This window comes from Chaetura pelagica, unplaced genomic scaffold (assembly GCF_000747805.2).
Source record: "Chaetura pelagica isolate M959 unplaced genomic scaffold, ChaPel_1.0 scaffold222, whole genome shotgun sequence".
NCBI classification, from domain to species: domain Eukaryota; kingdom Metazoa; phylum Chordata; class Aves; order Apodiformes; family Apodidae; genus Chaetura; species Chaetura pelagica.
Window position 1 is genome coordinate 2,109,169 of NW_009952711.1, and position 20,198 is coordinate 2,129,366.

Consider the following 20,198-nt stretch of genomic DNA (forward strand, 5'->3'; position numbering starts at 1 on the left):
CTTTTTCACTTGGAATAAGAGATCTGTTGCCTAACTACATTAAGCAAAGTGCCTTCCTTATGGCTTACCATCAGAAGATGCTGGACTTCTTGGCAATACTGACCTTTCTAAGTAGTATGGGGGAGGAAAAGTCAATTATGCATCATCAGTAGAAAATACGACTGAAGGTACCAAGTTACGCAAACTGTAAAGTAGTGATTTTTATTTCCCCCCCCCTTTCCCTCTAGGTACCAGCTGTTGCCACAATTCCCATTGTTGGTAAAGGGTTACTTAATACACCCCAGTTGTTAGCAGAAATGGTGTCAGGTAAGAAGCTACAGATACACCTTTGTAAAAGTAGAAAGTCATTATTTATGGAGTAACTAACATTTTCTGGCTGGATCTTAAAACGTGCTAGAAGATGAGTATCATTGATCATCTCTAACTACAAGTGCATAAGAAGATTTAATGAAGATGCTGATGTTACCTGGGACTAATAAACATGCTTTTTTAAAAAAGAAAAAAATTATAGGGGGGATTGATTAACATTATACGTAAGAAACATCTTCATATGTAGATGAGCTACTAATAACAAGTGTATTAGGATGTCATTAGCAAACCGGTTTAACTGTTCAGATGTCATGAGACATCTTTTTAGCAAGGAGTATTGAGGAATCTGTTATTTCAGAATTGATTTAAATCTAAAAAAAATGATCTGCTGCTGCTGCCACTGCAGGACATGTACTTTGGGGTGGGCACATCAAAAAGGTGAAGTAATTGGTCTAGAGGATGTGTATATGTGGGTTAAGCAGCCAAAAATGGACTGTTACATCAAGTGTACTGTCCTGAGCGTTTTGCATTAACCTCCTTTTTCTGAAAATGCACAACTAGAATAACAAATCAAATTACGGTATTGACACTCTGGATGGAGCATTTGCTTCCATGGCTGTTCTAAAGAACTATAGTGCAATCTGGTAAATTTCTTTCCTGGAGCTTGTTGTAAGTGGTTTTTCTTGTAAGAGTTCTTGAATGCCTAATGATGCAGCTAAACTCTGGTGCTTTACTTAAAAAGACTTTTTTTCTTTACTTTCCATCCAATGGATAAGAAAGCAGTACAGATCTAGAAAGTGTACTTTGTCAGCTTAAGTGTAAACTGTTCCTGCAGTTTAAAATCCCATTGGAATGGGGAAGAGAAGGTGGGTTATTTACCCTTGTTTCTGGATAAAGTTTACTAAAGAGGAAGTTGCTTCTCTTCTGTAGACTCTGAAGAAGAATATTTTGATTTTGAGGAAGGTTCTGAACCAACTGACAGCTCAGTAATTAAAGGAGAAGATATAAATAAGGAGCCTGATAAAGAGGAACTGACAGATCTTCAGTTGAAGTTTGAAATTAAGGAGGTATGTCTCTAAGTTTCTAAATTCTACATGAAGAATACAGTTTTAAAATTCCAACAATTACCAGTGTTCTTCAGATTTAGTGGATGCAAAAACAACCACCAAAGAAAGAAACCCCACATGCATATATATATATATTTCTATGTGTATTACTTATGTATCTTGTGTATGAGTTTTTCTAAATATTTGGTATGTATGTAAATAAAACACATGCATAATTCATGTATGTATTTAAAAAAATCAGCAAATAAGCCTCTTACTAGACTATTTTTGGTAGAAAATAATAGTATGAAGTCATAATTTGGGAGAAGGGTGTGTGGGAAATCTGGACTGGAAGAAAAAAAATAAACACTGAGGCAGATCACTTGTCAAGAGGAAATTCAAAAATATTTTTTTATTATATTTAAACAATGTTGTGTTTTTTTTTACACTTGAACTCTGTAATAAAATGCTTCCAGTAAGGCTGGCAAGGCATTAATTTTGCACTTTTTTCAGTGTTAGTTTGAATACTGAGAGTGCTACATGTGCTGGTATAACTATGTTTCTTGCTCACTCAGGTTTTAGTAGAGCTCACCAGGCAAAGGCAAACTGAGGAAACGATTCTTGTATTTGATGTAATGCATCTTGGGACAGAAGCTACTGTCAGAACCTATAATCTAGCAACTGTATCTTATTTAAAGAAAATAAGCTTGGATTACTATGAAATTGGAGGTAATAATCAATGGAAGTCAAGTATTCTAGTGTGTATGTAAGCATATATATATAGCAGTTTTTCTGAAACTGTGACTCTCCTTTCTCTTGTGCTCACTGAAATCCAAATGTTGTTCCAGTGTTCCAGTTACAGTGCTTAGCATGCAACTGTCCATTGGCAGGACTTGTCCCTGGTGCAGCTGATAAGCTCTGGAGTCCCACCATAATGATTATTAGATAAATAAATCATTAGTGCTCAAGAGGTACAGACTTGCCATTTTGGACCTAACAAAGAGAAAACAGTGATTCATATTTGATGGTGCAGTGTATTTTAATAAATGGTATTGAAAGTTAATCCCTGTCTTCAAGGCACAAATTCTTTGGCTGCCTGAAAGAACAGAAATTACATTAATTCTTGTGTATTTCATGTTGTATATTACAGGTAAAAAAGCACCCATTCATCTGATTAGTTCCTCGGATAAGCCTGGCTTAGACCTTCTGAAGGTGGAATATACCAAGGTATACATAAAGCTTTTAAAAAATATTTTAAAGGGCACTTTTATATATTATATGATCTTAAACCTACTATTCAGAGCTAGTGGATTGTTTGTATCTTCTAAAGAACAGTCACTGGTTGGAATTAATGTTAACCTACATGCAAATAATTATTTTCAGGCTGACCGAAATGGGCCACACTTTCAGACAGTTTTTGACAACACTGAACAGATGATTCAAGTGAGTCCTTGCAGATTCCATTGCTTATTTTCTTTTGGTTTGCTTGCTTAGAAAGGAGCAATTGTGGTAAGGCGTTTTTGGCCCAGTCTTGCAGCAGGAAAACTTAAAGAGTTAAAACATACTTGGAAGTTTTTATACAACTAAATATAAGAGCAGCATGTTAGCTGTTTAGCCAGCTGATGTGGATAGAATGCAGAGTTACATGAGGATTCGTGTTCCCATCCATGTGAGATTGTCAGGTCTGAATTTCCAGTGTGGGAAATGTAGTGGGGTCTAGAATTCTTTTTCTTTCCTGTCAAGCAATTCCTTTGCATTGTGAGTGGCACATAATGAGCACTCTGGTGCCTCAATTTACTAAGAAGTCTATATCCAACTATAAGTTTCTGTTCTGTTTTGTTTTTTGTGATGGGAGGCCAGACAGCAGAATGTTCTAATTTGTCACTTTGAAATGTGTCTTGAGAACATCTCATTTTGCCATAGCCTCTAGAATTACAGTTTGATTTCTTAAGAAGCATTGTAATATAGGGAATTTTGTTTTTTAGACAGCAGCTACCTAAGTTCTGACTGTTGCACTAATGTTCAAGAATTTTTCAAGATTTTAATCTAAGGAAAAACAGTGTCTGAGGGCGTTCTGAAAATAAACTATAAAGAGCTGTTAGTTTTCCATCATAGGTACTTCTCTCCCATTCTAATTTTATGGCATTATTTTGCCTGCCATTTTTTTTGTGTGAAGACTGACCTATTTCACTTGCCACCAGATAGCTTTGAAATATCTTTCATCAGGGAAGTCTAGGGAATGCTGAAGTCTTTTTGCCAAGAACAGGTTCCTGAAGCCACAGCAGGGGATGTCAGTTCTACTACTCCAGTGCTGCTGAGATGGATGTACATACTCAGCTGACTGACTTCAGTTTGTGTGCTGATGTTGAGAACTCGGCTTTCTCTACATCATCAGGTGTTGTCTTGCAACTCTTAGATGGGACTGTGTGTGGAAGAATTGCATTTGGGCTCTTTTTCCAATTTCAAGCCCATTGAAGCAGTTAGCTTCTACTAAATGTGGAAGGCACTTAACTCATCTTTTGGACTCCCTTAGTGGATTTATTGAGAAAAACCTTTATACTAAGTGCCTGGGAGCCACCTGCCACTTATGCGTTCATGTAGTACTCTGTTATCACAGGAGCCTTCCTGGATGAGTCTGTGTTTGACAGAGGATATTGCTTGAGAAGACTGAATCCTGGTTTAGCTTAGACTGCCTTTATCCAGGTGTATTTCTCTTAGTTATCTAGGTTTTTCCACTTAATGCAGTTTTCCACAATGAGTTTTTCACTCATTTAGTGCTTCTATCAATGCTTCTAAATTAATTTTGTATCACTTTGCATTTGTACTGAAGAGGTTATAGGTTAACTCTTACAGCTGTTGAGTGGTTGTTAGGTTTTTCTTATTTTCTACGTTGATAATTTTTCTGCTTTACAGAAAGCTTTTTTTCCTTTAGGACCAGTTGCTGGTAGCACATGCAGCTTTTCTGTTTCTAAGAAATAGTTATATTTCATCAGGTGCTTTTGAACCTCAGTCCAGCTCATACACTTTTATTTTTTTTATTAAATGGAGTCCCATGTTTTCCACAGGTGTCTTTTTCATCATTGAACCTCCTACTGCATACCGAGGCCCTAATGTCTGCTGTCAGTTTTCTAGCAGCTGTTAGTCCATCACGCAGTGACACCACTGGAGACACACCAACTACAGACAAGAAGCAAGAAGAGGACACTAGATTGAAGACAGGTACAGTTAAATTTGTCAAAGTGATGGTTCTGAAAGGATGTGTTACATGTTGGCAAAATGATGAAATCTGGAGAAATGTGGTTATTTTTGTATTGTGAGGTAAATATCAAAGCTCAAGTCACTGTGGCTTACCAGGCTGGAGCACTGAATTAAAAAAAACCAATAATTGTCATCATAAATGTTGCCTGAAATAGTCTTCCAAGGTTTATAATTTTTTATCAGATTGAAGTTTAAGAGAGAACTTCCTACATTAGGATCTTGGAATAAGAGATACTAGCCTGAAAAAAACTCTACTGTAAACATATTGAGTTATTGACTTCATGTTAAAAATAACTGTACTCTGCAATTTATTTGCTTTTAGCCCAGCAATTACCCCATTTAAAAAATGTAAAATTGTTCCAATAGAGAGTCATTACTAGGTGGGAGCAATATCAGACATAGATTTACGAGCAAATGCTGACAGGTTTTGTTTTTATCAGTAGAGTTGCCTTCAGAGGAAGACTTGTTGCTCTAAGGTGGAATGTTACAGATTTAATTATAGTAGTGGTGATAAATGAAACCATAGGAAACAAAATTAAGGAATCTGAATGCAAAAAAAGCCACCCTAGACCAAAATAACCAAATACACTCAGGAGTTTAAGTGAAAATATTAATTACATTTACCTTGAAAATCCTTCCCCTCTCATTTGTAGTGGCTAGACCTTCCAAGGATAAGGATGTCTTTGATTTCAAGCTTTTTGCCAAGCTGGATGCTTTCTGTTTAAATATTTGTGATGAAAAAACGAACATTGCAGAGATCAAGATACAAGGTATTAAATTCTTTGTTAGCAGTAACTGTTGTAGTAGTTTAGTTTCAAAACAACTGCTCAAAAGATATTTGAGGTGAAATTTTTCAATGTCTGACTTTGGTTTTACTGTTATCTGTACAAACGTGGCTTGTGGTATTGTTTTCAAAGTCAGTCTTGTCTGTCATAATGTTTTGGCCTCTGGCTAGAAAAGTGTGACATACTACTTTTCAGGTAATTACATTCATGTCTTGAAGGAATTTGATTGTGGGTGGATTTTGATGTTGTACTAAGCATTTTTCTGTTTAGGGTTTGTTTTGGGTTTCTTGTTTTGGATTCTTTTTTTGCCCCTTAGAGGGGCTACCAGTAATTCTGGGGCTTGGTGGGTGGGAAGTTTTACTTCCAAGTTTGGCTATAACTGGCATCCTAACAGCTGCCAAAAAATTTCTCTTAGTATAAATATTTAAGAATGTATGAATATATAATATATATAAAAAAGAATATATAATACAGTTCATAAGAAGTCTCTTGCTTCCACCCATCTCTAAAACATAAAACACATTTGCAGAAGATTTTGTATGCAAAAAATGTTGTATTAAAATACAGTATAGTGCCATCTTCTTAGGCAGAAAATCTCTGTAAACGAACTCAGTGGCTTGGTTACTAAGAGATGGATTATTGTTTGAGTATTTTTCTATGAGTAGTATCTAATTTCTTTCCAGATGCAATTGATAGGGAGAGACTATCTGTATTAGGAGTTTTTGATTTTATCTTGTTAAAGCTGAAGTATGGTTACATTCTCAAAGCTGGATAACAGACAATACAGTGTATAGACTTGGGTTTGAACTCTAGACAAGATGCTTATTTTCTGTGTCTGACTGATAAAATGCAAAAAGTCCCTATTTCCTCAACTTAGAATAATTTTTTTTATTTTGGAGAACTTACAGTAGTTGGGGAAATATTCTGATTGAGATACAGGGAGATTAAAATGCCTTGGATGAAGTATAGCAGTTATATTTACAGTCCCTTCAGCAAGGGATGTAGTATCTGACTTAAGTTGGAAACAGGAGAGAATCAAATGCGTTTTGGTATTTTGTGTGGGTCTTGTTTGGTTTTTGTTGTTTTAATCCTTGTGGAATTTAGCAAATTGTTAACAAAATAGTTTGTTGCAATGTGCAATGTCTGACTTTTCTCACCTCCCCACATGGTGTTATGTGTTTCCACCCTGAACATTAGTGTTACTTCTCTTATGCAATATTCTGTTTCTCTCTTTATGCTCCACAGGTCTTGACTCATCTCTTCTCCTTCAGCCAAGTCATGCTGTGTTCTTTGCCCGACTCAAAGACATAGTTGTCACAGATGTTGATTCAAGGACCATTCATAAAAAAGTACTCAACTATAAGATTCTAAGTTTTGCTTGATTCTTGGTTAGTTTTTGTGTGCATAAAAGTGAAATGTAATACATATTCTTATTCCACTCTTCTTAAACTATTTAATTTGTTATGAATAGCTCATTTCAAATAAGGTGCATGGTACAGTATAGTTTTCATATTAGAAGAATGGATGTCCAAAAAGATTTAATAAACCACCTCCGCTAACTTGTACATCTGATAGGCTAATGATATATTTAGTTGTTCTTTGTGTTAAGTACCTTTTTAGAAGCTGCTGATGGCTGATAAGTACTGTTTCTCTCTTTCTAGGCTGTGTCTATAGTAGGAGATGAAGTATTCAGTTTCAATCTGACGTTAGATCCAGATGCTACTGAGGGAGAAGCCTACACTGACATGTCAAAAGTGGATGGTGCCATATCTTTGAAAGTAGGCTGCATTCAGATAGTGTACCTTCACAAATTCCTCATGGCCCTTCTGGTAAGTCTTTATTTTTCTTTTGTGTGTTTCTGCTGCTTTCACACATTAGTTTTGTTTGCATTTGTACCACTACCTCAGGAAGTGCTAACTTTGGTTTCTGAAAAAGAAAGGATAGGTGTAATTTTTTTGTGTGTACTATTAAATACTTTGATAAGTAACCTTTAACTAGTTTGAAGGCCAAAAAACTTCACTCAGAGCAAGTGGGTCACTTGCTACCCTCTGCTTTGGAAACAGGGAAAAGCTTAAGATTTTTTTGGGGTTTTGTGTTCACTGCCCTTTGCACCCTGTCAGAAACTTCAGTTCATTGCAAGCATAGCTGAGCTAACATTACAGGCAAAACTTTCTGCAAGATTAGATGCTATGAGGACTACAATTAAACATTTGTACCTTCGAGTATTCTAATGTTGACTTTCTCAATAAAGCAATAGTGGACTTTCTTTCATTTACTACTGGCTTTAATAGGAATTAGTATTCACTGGAAACAAAGAGGAGCTTTAAAAATTGTATGTGTCCCCAAAAGCTAATGAGGTAAAAGAATCTTGTAGCTTATGAAGGAAGAAGTAGAGGTGGGTTTAAAATGAGTGGATTATACTAGTTAGTATGTTTTTGACCCTCTATTAGTCGTGACAGAAGACACTCAGTTGTCTTTCCTCAGAAAAAATAACACAGTACGTAGCATAGTTGGTGGTTGGTGTTGGTTGTGGTTGAAGTAAAATGAGAATAATTTCAATTTAAAACTTGTTTACACACATTTCTTCTTTCTTTTCTAGACCTTCTTGAACAACTTTCAGACAGCTAAGGAGGCACTGAGTGCTGCTACAGTCCAAGCTGCAGAAAAGGCTGCTACCAGTGTAAAAGACCTGGCCCAAAGGAGTTTTCGACTTGCAATGGACATTGACTTGAAAGCACCAGTCATAGTCATTCCTCAGTCCTCAGTTTCCCCCAATGCTATAGTAATAGACCTTGGCTTGATTAAGGTTCAGAACCAGTTTAGCTTGGTGTCTGCAGAAGGCAGTTCACTCCCTCCAGTCATTGACAAAATGGATGTGCAGCTGACAAAGCTGAAACTGTCTCGGTATAGTGCACTTTACTAAGTAATGGCTTAGCTGTTTGGTAATACTCTATAGGATATTAATCTAATTGCTTAGAAACCATGGTTGCTCATAGTGTCAAATACTGCTGTCTTAAGGGCAAGTAAGTCAGTAGTAAAATAAGATAGTGTTCTGCCCAGGAAGCCATTTAAGCCTGAAAAAGTACTGCATTTGAGACTTCAAGGTGCTACTTGGAGAATGTAACAAATGACTTAATTTCTAACTTCCTGACCATGTGCTTTGTGTTGTTTTTTTCACCTTTGTCTCAAGGACTACTACGGGGACAGGTTTGTCACATCCAGACATTCAGATACTTCACCCTATTAATTTAAGCCTGTCTGTGAAACGAAATCTATCTGCAGCTTGGTTTCACAAATTACCTGTCTTGGAGATCACGGGGTATCTGGATATGATGAATGTAAGTCCTGTGAAAAGAAGGTGCTGAGAAGCTCATAATAGTACTTTAATTTAAGACTAAGCTTTATTTAGTTTCTGGACGTAACGGTGCAACATACTGCAAATTTTTAGTAGCTGTGGACTGAGTTTCAGAGATATCAACAGGGTTTAACCTACCTGTGGGAAGGTAGTAGTTTGAAACTGTCATGTAAGACACCCAAACATTTATAAAATTGACACAAAAAAGAGAAAGCTGAGAAGGATGTCAAGGAGTCTTCTTTATTCCCTGCCATAAGGCAGAACCAACTTAAATTTGTGCCCAGTTCTCTAAGTGACCTTTTTTCAGTCCTTTTTTTTTTTTAGAAATAATCTCTACCTTAGTTACTCCAACTTCATAACTTCTTACCTCCTTTGAATGACCATAATAGTAGTTTTTTTATACTGTGCAAGAAAATACCAGGTGCATCTGGAGTGAAATTTGAATTAAAAGGTCATGAAGTATCACAGTATTTGCAGGAAAGAATTTAAAGCATAGATATGCTATACAAAGGCTGCAACATATAAATGCAGTTTTAAAAGTCATAACTTTAATCTCCTAATTCTTAAACAGTAAGTGGTTAATAGAATTTCATTGTTATTTAAGAGAAAATGCTGCAGAGAAAATACTTGTAAATAAGAGCTCTTCTTGCCAGGAACTGCTTTGTTTTGCTAGCTAGTGATAAGTTTAAAGAACGATATGTTTCTCCTGAGAACTGTGATCTGCAATTTTGTAGGTTGTGTTAAGTCAAGAGGATTTGAATATCTTTCTCAAAGTGTTGACTGAAAACCTTGGTGAAGCAGAAGAAAAACAAGCTCATGCAAAATCAGCACTGCAAAAGGAAGGTCAGAGAGACTTTGTTTGTCATGAATATTAAGTGTGTTATATTTTAGGAATAGGAAAAATATTTGTTGTCTGAAAAGCCATCTTAGATCTGAGAGTATAATGTCTAAGTGATAAACTCTTCTTTTTCATTTTGCTAAGACAGTGTTCATACCTTAATACTTGAAAAAAATGGAAACATTACAAGGCACAATTAGGTAATTGTGTTAGCTAAATTGTCACAGAATTAGCAAGGTATTGAGATGTCAGCACTGTGTTCTTGGCAGGAAGTGTTTCTATTTCCTTAGCCTGCTCTGCTTGTGGAAATATTGCTAATTTAGGTAAATTAAGCCATCTGAATGAATAAAAGAATTGGATGTGTTTCTTGACCTAAACAAATGGTGGTGATTTCAAAAGCTAACCAGTTTATTGAATGCTTCAGGTAAAACCAAAGAAATGGAGAAAACTGTTTTGACACAGGATAAGAGTGTTTCAGAAGGAACGCTATCCGAAAAGAGAAAAGGAATATTAAATGAAGATATAGTCAATATGCTACTTAATTTTGAAATCAAAGAGGTTTGTATCAGTCTGTAAGGTTTATTGTTAATCCAGTACACAACTCTGTTTCTTAGAAGTAGTTCTTTTGTCTATATTATGTATTAATAGAATATTTAACATGATCAGGGAAAACTAGACTTCTTCCCAATATTCCACACTTATTTAGCCTTAATCCTTCGTAATGCCTTGTATGATTCTCTTAGCAACAAACCAGCTGTAATAGTTAAGCTAGAATTGCTATTTATCCCTTAGATATACTAAGTCTGAAGGTTAGATTGTAGGTGAAGTACTGGGAAAATGCACAAATAATCAATTAACAAAGACACCCACACATAACAAGTTGTCCAGCCATTTTTGTGTTTTTTTAATCTGAAGATATTGTGATACTTCAACATTAAGAGCCCAGCATGACTTTTCATTTTTTCAAGAGTGTGAATTTCTTGTTTTGCTAAATCGCTGTGGATACAGAATTTAGGTTCCTCCTTTTTAGACATGAAAAAAACACCCCACTATAATGAAAACTATTCTGTTGTGGAGTGAGAGGGGTATTTAAAGACTAGAAATTTCCACCTACCACAAGCTACCAGGGAAACATAGTCTGTGTGAGTGACATGAAATCATGTGAAAAACCTTCCTTTCAAGGGCAGTTGAGCTGAAGTGCAGACAGATAGCAAGTTGATAACCATCCCAGGTTGTGGGTTTTCTCAAGTTTCACACAATTACAGTTGCAAGTGGCTGATGAGGAACCTGTCAACAAACAGCATGTAGTTCTCCAACACACAACACTAGTCCCTTTGGCAGCTTCTAACTTTCAAATCTGCTGTCTTGACTGTGAAGAATCTGTTTAATGGTAGGACTGAGGTGTGTTACAGGCAAGTCTGTAGTTATCTTATTTCATCTCTTCTGGGCAGTTCTGGTTTTTTTAATGCAATTTTTCACATGCTTCACAGGGAAATTTTTACTGAAGTAGTGTCCACATTGACTGTGGACTGTATATGTGGGTGATTAATGATAAAATGCTCATTTGTTACTCTACAGGGTGTACCACATAATGATGCAGATCAAGTAGTGATAAACTTGAATTCTTTAAGTATCTTCTGTGGTAAATTGTTAGGTTGAGGCACTACTTCTAATTCCCAAGAATGGAAGTTAATTGCTTCATGAAATAATGGCATTGAAGTTAACATTTTTCTTCAATAACTATATCTATTTCTTCTACTTTCCTCATTTTCAACATTCTGATCAGTGTAATGCTTAAAATCTTATATAAGTGAGGAATTGTAGTGTTGAAACATCTATGTTCTTTATTTCTCTAGTATCAGCTATTGGAAGATTGATTCACATTGCTATCTGTTTGCTACTGCCCTTCTTCCAGACCAGTATGATTAGTACTAACTCTTTATTTCTGTAGTCACTGTGTGATGTCTGATTACAGAACTGAAGCATAGGTGAATTTGTACTGCTAGGCCAACAAAATTCAATACTAGCCAAATGAATAGGCTGGGGGCTTTTGTTTTGTTGTTGAAGGAGTGACTGGTTGCTTGGCCAAGAGGACGAGACTAAGAAGAGGAGGAAAAATATTTTAACAAACTAGTGAAGTAGTTTTTCTCTGTAGAAAGGCAGGATGGCTAGATGAAGGCTGCTTCCAGTGCTCACTTTAGTAGGTAATAGTTACATGCCATAATATCTGGACAGTTTTACTGAAATGATGACCTTATTGCCTTTTCCATATCCAAGGTTGTAATAACCCTGATGAAGCAGGTTCAGAAGGAGAGGTATCCATTGCATGTTCTAACTGTGCTGCAGCTTGGAACGGAAACCAAGATTAGAAATCATGAACTGACTGCAGCAGCATATCTGAAGAAAATTATGATGAAATGCATTGAAATAAACGGTAAGTCTTCTAGAAAACTCTTATGCAGTCAGTACAGTGTGTGTAATAACCTTCTGTAGTAGGATAGCATGGTCAGAAATAATTAGGTGGGGGAAAAAAAAGGCAGGAGTTGACACAATGATGCTGTCTTGAGTAATTTAGTTTAAAGTTACCTGTTTTACTCCTGTTGCTAGAGTTAGCTTGAGTTAATTTGAGTTAGTTGCCTACTTCAAATAGGAATGGTCATTCCTAGTAAGTATTTTATGTGTTCAGAATTTTTGATGAGCTGCTGAATCTGTGCTTTATGAGAAGTTCTGGTAGCACTGGAAATCCAGTGCTCCCTTGATTGGTCAGGTAATAATTCAAAGTGATACTGAAGTAATACCTGAAATAGCCACATATTCGAAGTACAAAGGTAGGCTTTGAATATAGAAACCTAAAGATAGGAATGCAAAATTAATTATAGGTATGCAAATAACTTTCTAATTTTGAATCTTCTTTCAGGACCAAGATGAGTTAATTTTGACTAGTTTAATTTTATAAAACGCAAATACAGTATATCACAGGTAATGCTTCATCTATAATTTCTCAGTGAAAAGAGATGTTTACCTGCAATATTTTACCAAGAGCAGTGTATAATTAGTGTATAATTGAGAATTAGAGTGGAGGCTTTCCATAGAGTAAATCTTGTGAGTGAAAATACTTGATAGTTTTATTTCTTTATTTGCAGACTCAAAAGGAGATCCTCTTTGCATTGTTAATTCTTCAAGTGAGACAGATGAACATCTTCTGAAAATGGAATACATTAAGGTTTCAACACATTTTAATTAAGATTAAATGGGGATTAAAATAAGGCTTCCATACTTAGTCTGTATTAGACTTTATTTTTCTTGTTTTAAAACCTGTAGGATTTGTAGGTAAAACTCATGTAGTCCTTATCCCAAAATACATTGTTTTTTCAATCTACCATTTCCCCTCACTCTGCACTGATTCCATATAATGTTTGCTTCGTAAGTCAACACAATTACTGAAATCACTGCAATATCTTTGTGTGCATTCTGCCAACAATGCAGATTGTACCTTTGTGAAACTTAATAGGCGAGTTAGTGTTTGTCTACCTAGGTGACAGATGGCTCTCTACAGCTGGTAGAACTAGAACCATTTGAGGAGTGGCATGCTGGCAGCTGGAGTTCTTGAGCTTTTACTATTATCTTTTTTTTTTTAAAGCACCCTTCAGAAACTGCACAAATGCTTAGGAATCTGATTGTTGTAGAACCAGTTTGCTTCTCATGCTCTTATCTATAATTGCATAATTTTTATAGAGGAAAACCAATTGGTTCTGATGAAATACCAAGCATAAATTGATCCAGTTTAAATAAATCCTAGACAAAATTTTGTAACTGGCCAGTTGGACTTGAACAAAATACATGCTGTAAAATGTCACTGAGCAGAGCATTGCGAGTACCCCATCCAGGCTCCCTGGATTGTGTGCTTTATTTAGAGAACCTGTTTCTTCAGGCTTCTTCCTTCTCCTTTGTTTTCATTTGCAATGGGAATAATCCTTGTGTGTGTGTTGTTAATTCAGTTAATTAATTTAATTCCATAGTGACTGACTGAGTGCTTGGGCTTTTTTGTCTTCCTTCAGGCTGATGCTGATGGACCAGATTTTGTTACTACTTACAAAAGCACCAAGCAAAACATCAATGTAAGTACTGGATGTACTGAATTTTTTTTTTAGTTTCTCCAACAGTAACAGCTGTGCAAACTTTTTGATTGCCCACTTCTTTTTTTACAGAATAAAAAAAAAATAAAGAATAGCCCAACCCAAAAAGTAAAACCCTGACTCTCTCAGCATTAAGGCATACTGCTTTATATTGAACTACTCTGAAGATAAATCGAGGAGGAAAAAAATATATATATTTTTAAACAGAAGTATTTAGGGTATTGCATTTTCTAACTGAAAGCTCTACATTTTTAGCTAGTTAAAATTTGTAACGACATCTTTCTAGGTAGTGCTGGTAGTGTCTGTGTTATTTCTGGAGTGATACACTTCGCAGTGTGTGAAAAAAAGACCTTATGTTTCAGAGCCTGAAAGTTTGTGACAGTGAAATTGAGATGTGAGGTAAAATGTCAGACAAGTGTTCTCAGATGTTTCGGGTTCAGCCAGTCATTTATTTACTTCTCCTGAAAGGAGCTATTCATGTATAGTTTTTCATGGCTTCAGTGACTTCTGAAGTAAGCCAGTCACTTTGCTTTTAAGATGTTTCCTTTAAAGTAGTAGTGGTGGGTGGAGCTTGCTTCTTGATAGCCGTATGTGGGAATTGAAGATGCTGCACTACTTTAGAGTCAAGAAGGTTGGCATCCCTTAATTAATCAGTAGAAGCACCATTGACCAAGAGTTGCTTTAGTCTGGAAGTCAGCTAGCTGATGGTAGGTTATACTAAGTAATTATTGCTTAGAGTAGTTGATAATCAAATACTTTCTGTTCTGATTGCAAATTTCAATCTTATTGCTTTGTTGTATCACACCTGCTAAAAAATTCTCTATACATGGTTCTGAAGTGCTCAATAATTGACAGTGAAATGCAGCAGAACTAAGAGTTCACTGGAAAAGCATAACCAGATGAAGCATCAATTTTTAGACTGGCACAGTTGCTCTGTGACTGTTGTAAGATTCTCTGCCATAGCTTCTTCACTTGTTCTGGAGCTCCTGTGGTGTTAAGCTGAAGGAGATTGAAGGGTGAGATACTTCTGAAACTGAGCAAGACACTTTTTTTCCTCAATTCTGTGACAGTGACTCTGAGTTGTTACACGTTAGACTGCTACTAAATAATAATGTTACTTTGTCTTCTTGCCCTCATTTTAGGTCATCTTTTCGTGTTTGGATATAGTACTTCACACAGAGGCTTTGCTTTCCATCATGAGCTTTTTGACATTCAGTGTTCCATCAGGTGGTCTTCCCAGTACTGATAAAGCATCAGCACACAAGCCTCAGATAAAAGAACAAGAAAAAGGAAGTGCTCTTAGACCAGGTAATGCAGTATTAGAAAGGCCATAATTTTGTTGCTTGACAGAGTCCAGCTGTTAATTTCAAAGGATACCATTTCATGGGGACTGAAATAGTCATTTTGCAGTCTATGTGGTGGAAAAACAAGGCATGGACAACTGCATGTGGGGAGAAAACATATTTTTAAAAAAGCCAGATATTTTTTTCTGTTTTATTTTACAAATTTTCCTTACTAAATATACCTTTTCCTGGGTAGTGGTCTGACTTTTGTTGAATAGATTATGTTGCTCTGAATGGTACCAAAGCCTTTCCCAAGCATCAGTGCTGCAACTTTGTTGCTTTCCAGTCTGAAAGCACTAAAAAGTGCTTACATTGATCAAACTAAACGTTCTTGAGCCCTGGGGAAGCAAAGAAGTTCTGAACTGAAGGGTTTTGTGCTTATTTTAACCAGTAGTGTCTGTAACCTTGAAATAGTATGAGTTGTTGTATGGAAGCTCCTTGAGAGTGTTTTGTCAGGTCCTGTGTTGTTGATTCTTGTGGCTGTAGTGTTGTTTGGGAAATCCAAGGTTTTCTAATCCTAAATCTTTTGATATGAAGTGTATAGTGGCCAGCTATTGGATTTTGTGTTCTGTAGGCACCTTAACCTTTGCTGTAGAAAATTCTTTCACCAAATATGCCTAAACTGGCCTTGCTACTCTATATAAAACAAAACATTTCTCATGTGAGTTAGACTTTCAAATATGAAATGTAATCTGTATCGAGCATACAGTTGCATGAAAGCTAGATATTAATGAGGAGAAAAAAACATCATCTTGATTACTGTTTGCCCAAGTTACTTGGTAACTGTTCTTGTGCCAGAAGGAATGTGTTAATAAAAGGCTTATGTCATGTCTTCACTAATAGTGAGTAATACTTTTAGGGAATAACTGCAGGCTGCTTTCTGAGTAGTTCATACATGTACGAAACAAATAATGTAACATGTTTTTTAAAATTAGCTTATAATGAAGTTCTTTTATGTCTCTTGTGTTTTCTATTCAGTGCCTAGTAGTGCTGCTCATGATGATATCTATGAATTGAAACTCACTGCAAAGCTAAATGCATTTGGTATTACAGTATGTGATCAGACCTGTAGCATTGCAGACATTAGGATAAAAGGTAAGGAGTTGAATTAAAATATTAAACTACTTGGTTGTAGCAATAAATACCTTCTTCCCTTGCATTCATTCCCTTCTGAAAGTGGTGTGTGCACTGCAGATGTGTGTAACACTTCTTTGGATACATTCTGATTATACGATGTGATTGCAATCAAGCATTTTAATAGCCAAAATGCCTGCAAGGGAATAAAATGTTTGACATGGAAAAAGAAGGCAATTAATTTCTTTCTGGAGTAAAATTATAATAAACCAAGGCACTATGTTATAAATAACATGGGCTCCTCATTTTTAATAGCTAAATCTTAGATAGTGTTGGGAATTATTAGTCTTAGAGCCAATTCATGGTGGTGAATTTGTCGTGTAATAAGGTCATGACTTCTGTTTTGGACTTAGTATTGGCTATTATGTAGTAGAATGCTGGATTCTAAGCTGTTCTTTTTCTTTATGTTAAGTAATAAATAATGCTGCTTTTTAAAAATGTCTTGACTTAACAATTTGTTGAAGTGCATTTTTTGTCTTCTTCCCTTTGTCTCAAATCAGGAATGGATGCATCTGTAGCTATGAAAACTAAAAAGATTAAAGTGTTCTCCAGACTTGAGGACATTGTAATCACCAATGTTGATCCAAAAACAATCCATAAGAAGGTGATGTGTTGTGCAGATTATAAACAATAAATGAGACTTAGTTCTTTTATGCTGTTTAATTACAGCACGGTAGTTGTTTTGCTGCATTGTATAATACTAAGTACAATGTCATCTACCAAATGACAAGCAGAATTTCACTGTTTTTTTCCTTTATCTCGGGGAAGCAAAACATGCTTCCATTCAATATTGAGTTCTTCTTAATCATGTTTGCATTGATGTGTTTAGTTCTGAGTAGCATGGTCTAAGTATTAAATGGGCTATAGATAGTCAAGTGAGGAGAGCCATACCACAGAACAGCTGAATCACTGTCCTTTTGTGCCTAGTGTGGATTTGCGACGTATTGCTGATAAATTACATTTCATCTTCTTTGTAGAAATACTTCTTATTTGATCACTTAAGCTGTAATTCTGTCATAGATTACTGCCTGTGAGTGTTAACTATATGAACTTACTCTTCTAGGCTGTCTCCATGATGGGAGATGAAGTGTTTAGGTTTCACATGTCACTTTATCCAGATGCCACTGCAGGGAAAGCCTACACTGATATGTCACAGGTGGATGGTAAAATGTCTCTGAAAGTGGGCTGCATCCAAATAATTTACCTACATAAATTCTTTATGTCTCTCTTGGTAAGACATAAGTTTCAGTTCTTTTCTTGACATTAAAAGGTTTTTAATAAAATGTAATCAGCTTTTTGTGACCTGTGCTTTGTGGTATGCTGATGTACATACATACAGAATTATTTTGCTGGGTGTTAAGTTGTACGGCTTTATAGGACAATGACAAGTATAAGGACAAAGGTGACAAAACAAGTAATGAATTGAGTTGATAGCTTTAGTAATGTCTTAAAAATGAAATAGTTAATCCATGTCATAGCTTGTGCATGACTTTTAACCCTTTTCTCTTTAGAAAGTGGCATGGTTGAATTAGAAGTTTCATCTTTCTGCCACAGCTGCACTATTTTTTTTTAAATTTATATTTTGCTTGGGTTTTTTTGTGTGGCTTATTTGCTCTTATGTAACTTTTACTTTTTCCGCTACCTATCAACAGAACTTCCTAAACAGTTTCCAAACAGCACAAGAAGCCCTGACTGCAGTCACTGTTCAGGCAGCAGAAATGGCTGCTTCCAGCATGAAAGACTTCGCTAAAAAGAGTTTCCGCCTCTTAATGGATGTCAACTTGAAAGCTCCAGTTATAGTTGTTCCTGAATCTTCAACTTCATGTAATGCTTTGGTAGCTGATCTTGGCCTAATCAGAGTTCAGAATGAATTCAAGCTGGTGTCTTCAGATGAATCTTCTCTTCCTCCAGTTATTGACAACATGGATGTGCAGCTAACTCATTTGAAATTATCAAGGTATAGAATTTTCTTTTGAGTTGAAAAGCGTTTATAAAGAAAACAGGTCCATGTTGCATATGCAGCATTGTTCTGTTATTTAAAGATGTTAGGTGATAAAACATCATAAAACCAAACAAAACATACCCCCCAGACTAAGTTGATGAGTGCTTTTGGGTAGGGACACATGTCCACAATATCTAAAACTTCTTGGAAAGAAAGGAATGATAGAACAGTAACTGAGTTAATATTAAATCCGTGTCTGGGCATAAGTACATGTATCACATGTTATTATTAATTTAAAAACCAGCCTACCCATGATTCTGCTAGATTAGTATGGTGTTTATTTAGTATTCTGCAACTACTAAATATTTTTCTTTTATTGCTTCCATTGTCTTTTGTAGGTGCATCATATCCACAGATTCTCAACCAGATTCTGAAATTCTGTGTCCTGTGAGTTTGACTTTACTGGTCCAGAGAAATTTAGCAGCAACTTGGTATCATGAAACACCAACAATTGGTATCAAAGGAGACCTAAAACCAATGCAGGTAATATCATGGTGAATCAAAGCTACATCAAAAGTTAAATATATTCTCAAAATATTACTTTTCCTAGTTAAGGAGCTTGTAAACTTGTTACAATTGTTATATATACCATATGGAAGCAGCATGTTGTTTCTTCTCAGCATTATCAGTATTATGCAAAAGATAGGGCTCTGTGTTGGAAAGAAATACTGCCATCACAAATAAAGCTGTGGTTTTGTCATTTTGCAGATTGCACTCAGTGAAGATGATCTAACTGTTGTCATGAGAATTTTACTCGAAAACCTTGGAGGGGCGTCTTCCCAGATAAATACTGTGCAAGAAAACATGGAAGACATGCAGATACTTAAAAAAGGGAAAGTTCCAAATGAATCTGATTTATGTGAGGGTATGTTCACTTGAAAAGCTGAATATATTTAGGCAGAGAACTCTTTGCAAATTCAAATATCATACTTATCTGAAGCATTTAAATGGGTGTAAATAGATTATTTTTCTTTATTGTTACATATTATGTACATGAGAAGTTATAAATAAGACTATATGCACATATATGGAGTGTGAGCTGTTGATGGTCAAAAGGTTTCGTAGCATGTTTTTTATGATTAATCTTGTATAGGATGATATTTTTCAGTCTATATCAATATCTTATAAGTTGCAGGTGGTTTTAAGAAGAGAAAAAGGCCAGAATGTAAATGCATAATGGTAACAATGGATGATATTAGTGTTGAAATAGTGTTAATGCAAACAGTGTATGTCTGTGGATGAAATACTACTACGTCTGGGACAAAATCCTTTTTGTCCAAAATGTAACACTCTCAGTGTCAAAACGGTTTTACCAAAGGTTGAATTGCTATACTTTGAGAAGAAACTAGGAGAAAGAGTAGTGCAGATTTCTTAAGCAGTCTTGCTACTTTCTGTAGTTCTTCATTTAAACTAGTGAAGAACTGCCAATGGGTTTTTCAAGGTTCTTAAACCACTTTGTTCTAGGTAATTTTAGTATGCATTGAGCAGAACGAAGCCATAGTGAGTACATGAAAGTGCAAATTATTCTGAGTAGTCTTCTGGATTTAGAGTTTTTCCTCTTTTTGTGATTTTTTCTGATCTTAATTAAAAAAACTCAAGCAACAAAAACTAAAACAAAACCAAAAAATCCCCAAGAAAAAACACCGAAGCCCAGAAAATCACCCCGAAACTCACTGTTCTAAGGAAATGTAAAAATATTTTCTTTTCACAGGTCCTCTTGCTTTTGGAGAAAGGAATGTTTCTGCAGTTCAGTCTTCTGCAGAATGTCACACAACACTTAAATTTGACTTCAATTTTGAGTCACTTTCAGTGACTCTCTACAACAGTGATAAGAATCAGGTTTGTGACAAAGCTTGTGCTGTACAGATGGGGTGGGGTACTTAGTCTTCTCAAGTGGACAGAGCTCAAGATAGTAAAACAAAGGTGTGTTGGTTGTGTTGGCTTTGTAATGCTTGCTTTATGGAGCTTATGCAATTTATCCTGGAGCTTTTC

General features: G+C 35.7%; 1 protein-coding gene across 1 annotated transcript in view; it reads left to right on the forward strand.

Moving 5' to 3' along the window:
- Positions 1-20,198, forward strand: part of VPS13C (vacuolar protein sorting 13 homolog C (S. cerevisiae)) — an 87,329-nt gene that overhangs the window by 30,851 nt on the left and 36,280 nt on the right. The window contains exons 26-49 of the mRNA XM_009994514.1: positions 228-306; positions 1,240-1,376; positions 1,931-2,084; positions 2,506-2,582; positions 2,739-2,798; positions 4,421-4,574; positions 5,267-5,383; positions 6,644-6,747; positions 7,060-7,227; positions 7,998-8,302; positions 8,589-8,736; positions 9,488-9,596; positions 10,016-10,149; positions 11,869-12,025; positions 12,735-12,814; positions 13,650-13,709; positions 14,870-15,035; positions 16,049-16,165; positions 16,705-16,808; positions 17,268-17,435; positions 17,857-18,161; positions 18,545-18,689; positions 18,915-19,071; positions 19,936-20,045. Coding sequence (XP_009992816.1) covers positions 228-306; positions 1,240-1,376; positions 1,931-2,084; positions 2,506-2,582; positions 2,739-2,798; positions 4,421-4,574; positions 5,267-5,383; positions 6,644-6,747; positions 7,060-7,227; positions 7,998-8,302; positions 8,589-8,736; positions 9,488-9,596; positions 10,016-10,149; positions 11,869-12,025; positions 12,735-12,814; positions 13,650-13,709; positions 14,870-15,035; positions 16,049-16,165; positions 16,705-16,808; positions 17,268-17,435; positions 17,857-18,161; positions 18,545-18,689; positions 18,915-19,071; positions 19,936-20,045 — 3,315 coding nt within the window. The remainder of the gene's footprint in view (positions 1-227; positions 307-1,239; positions 1,377-1,930; positions 2,085-2,505; positions 2,583-2,738; positions 2,799-4,420; positions 4,575-5,266; positions 5,384-6,643; positions 6,748-7,059; positions 7,228-7,997; positions 8,303-8,588; positions 8,737-9,487; positions 9,597-10,015; positions 10,150-11,868; positions 12,026-12,734; positions 12,815-13,649; positions 13,710-14,869; positions 15,036-16,048; positions 16,166-16,704; positions 16,809-17,267; positions 17,436-17,856; positions 18,162-18,544; positions 18,690-18,914; positions 19,072-19,935; positions 20,046-20,198) is intronic.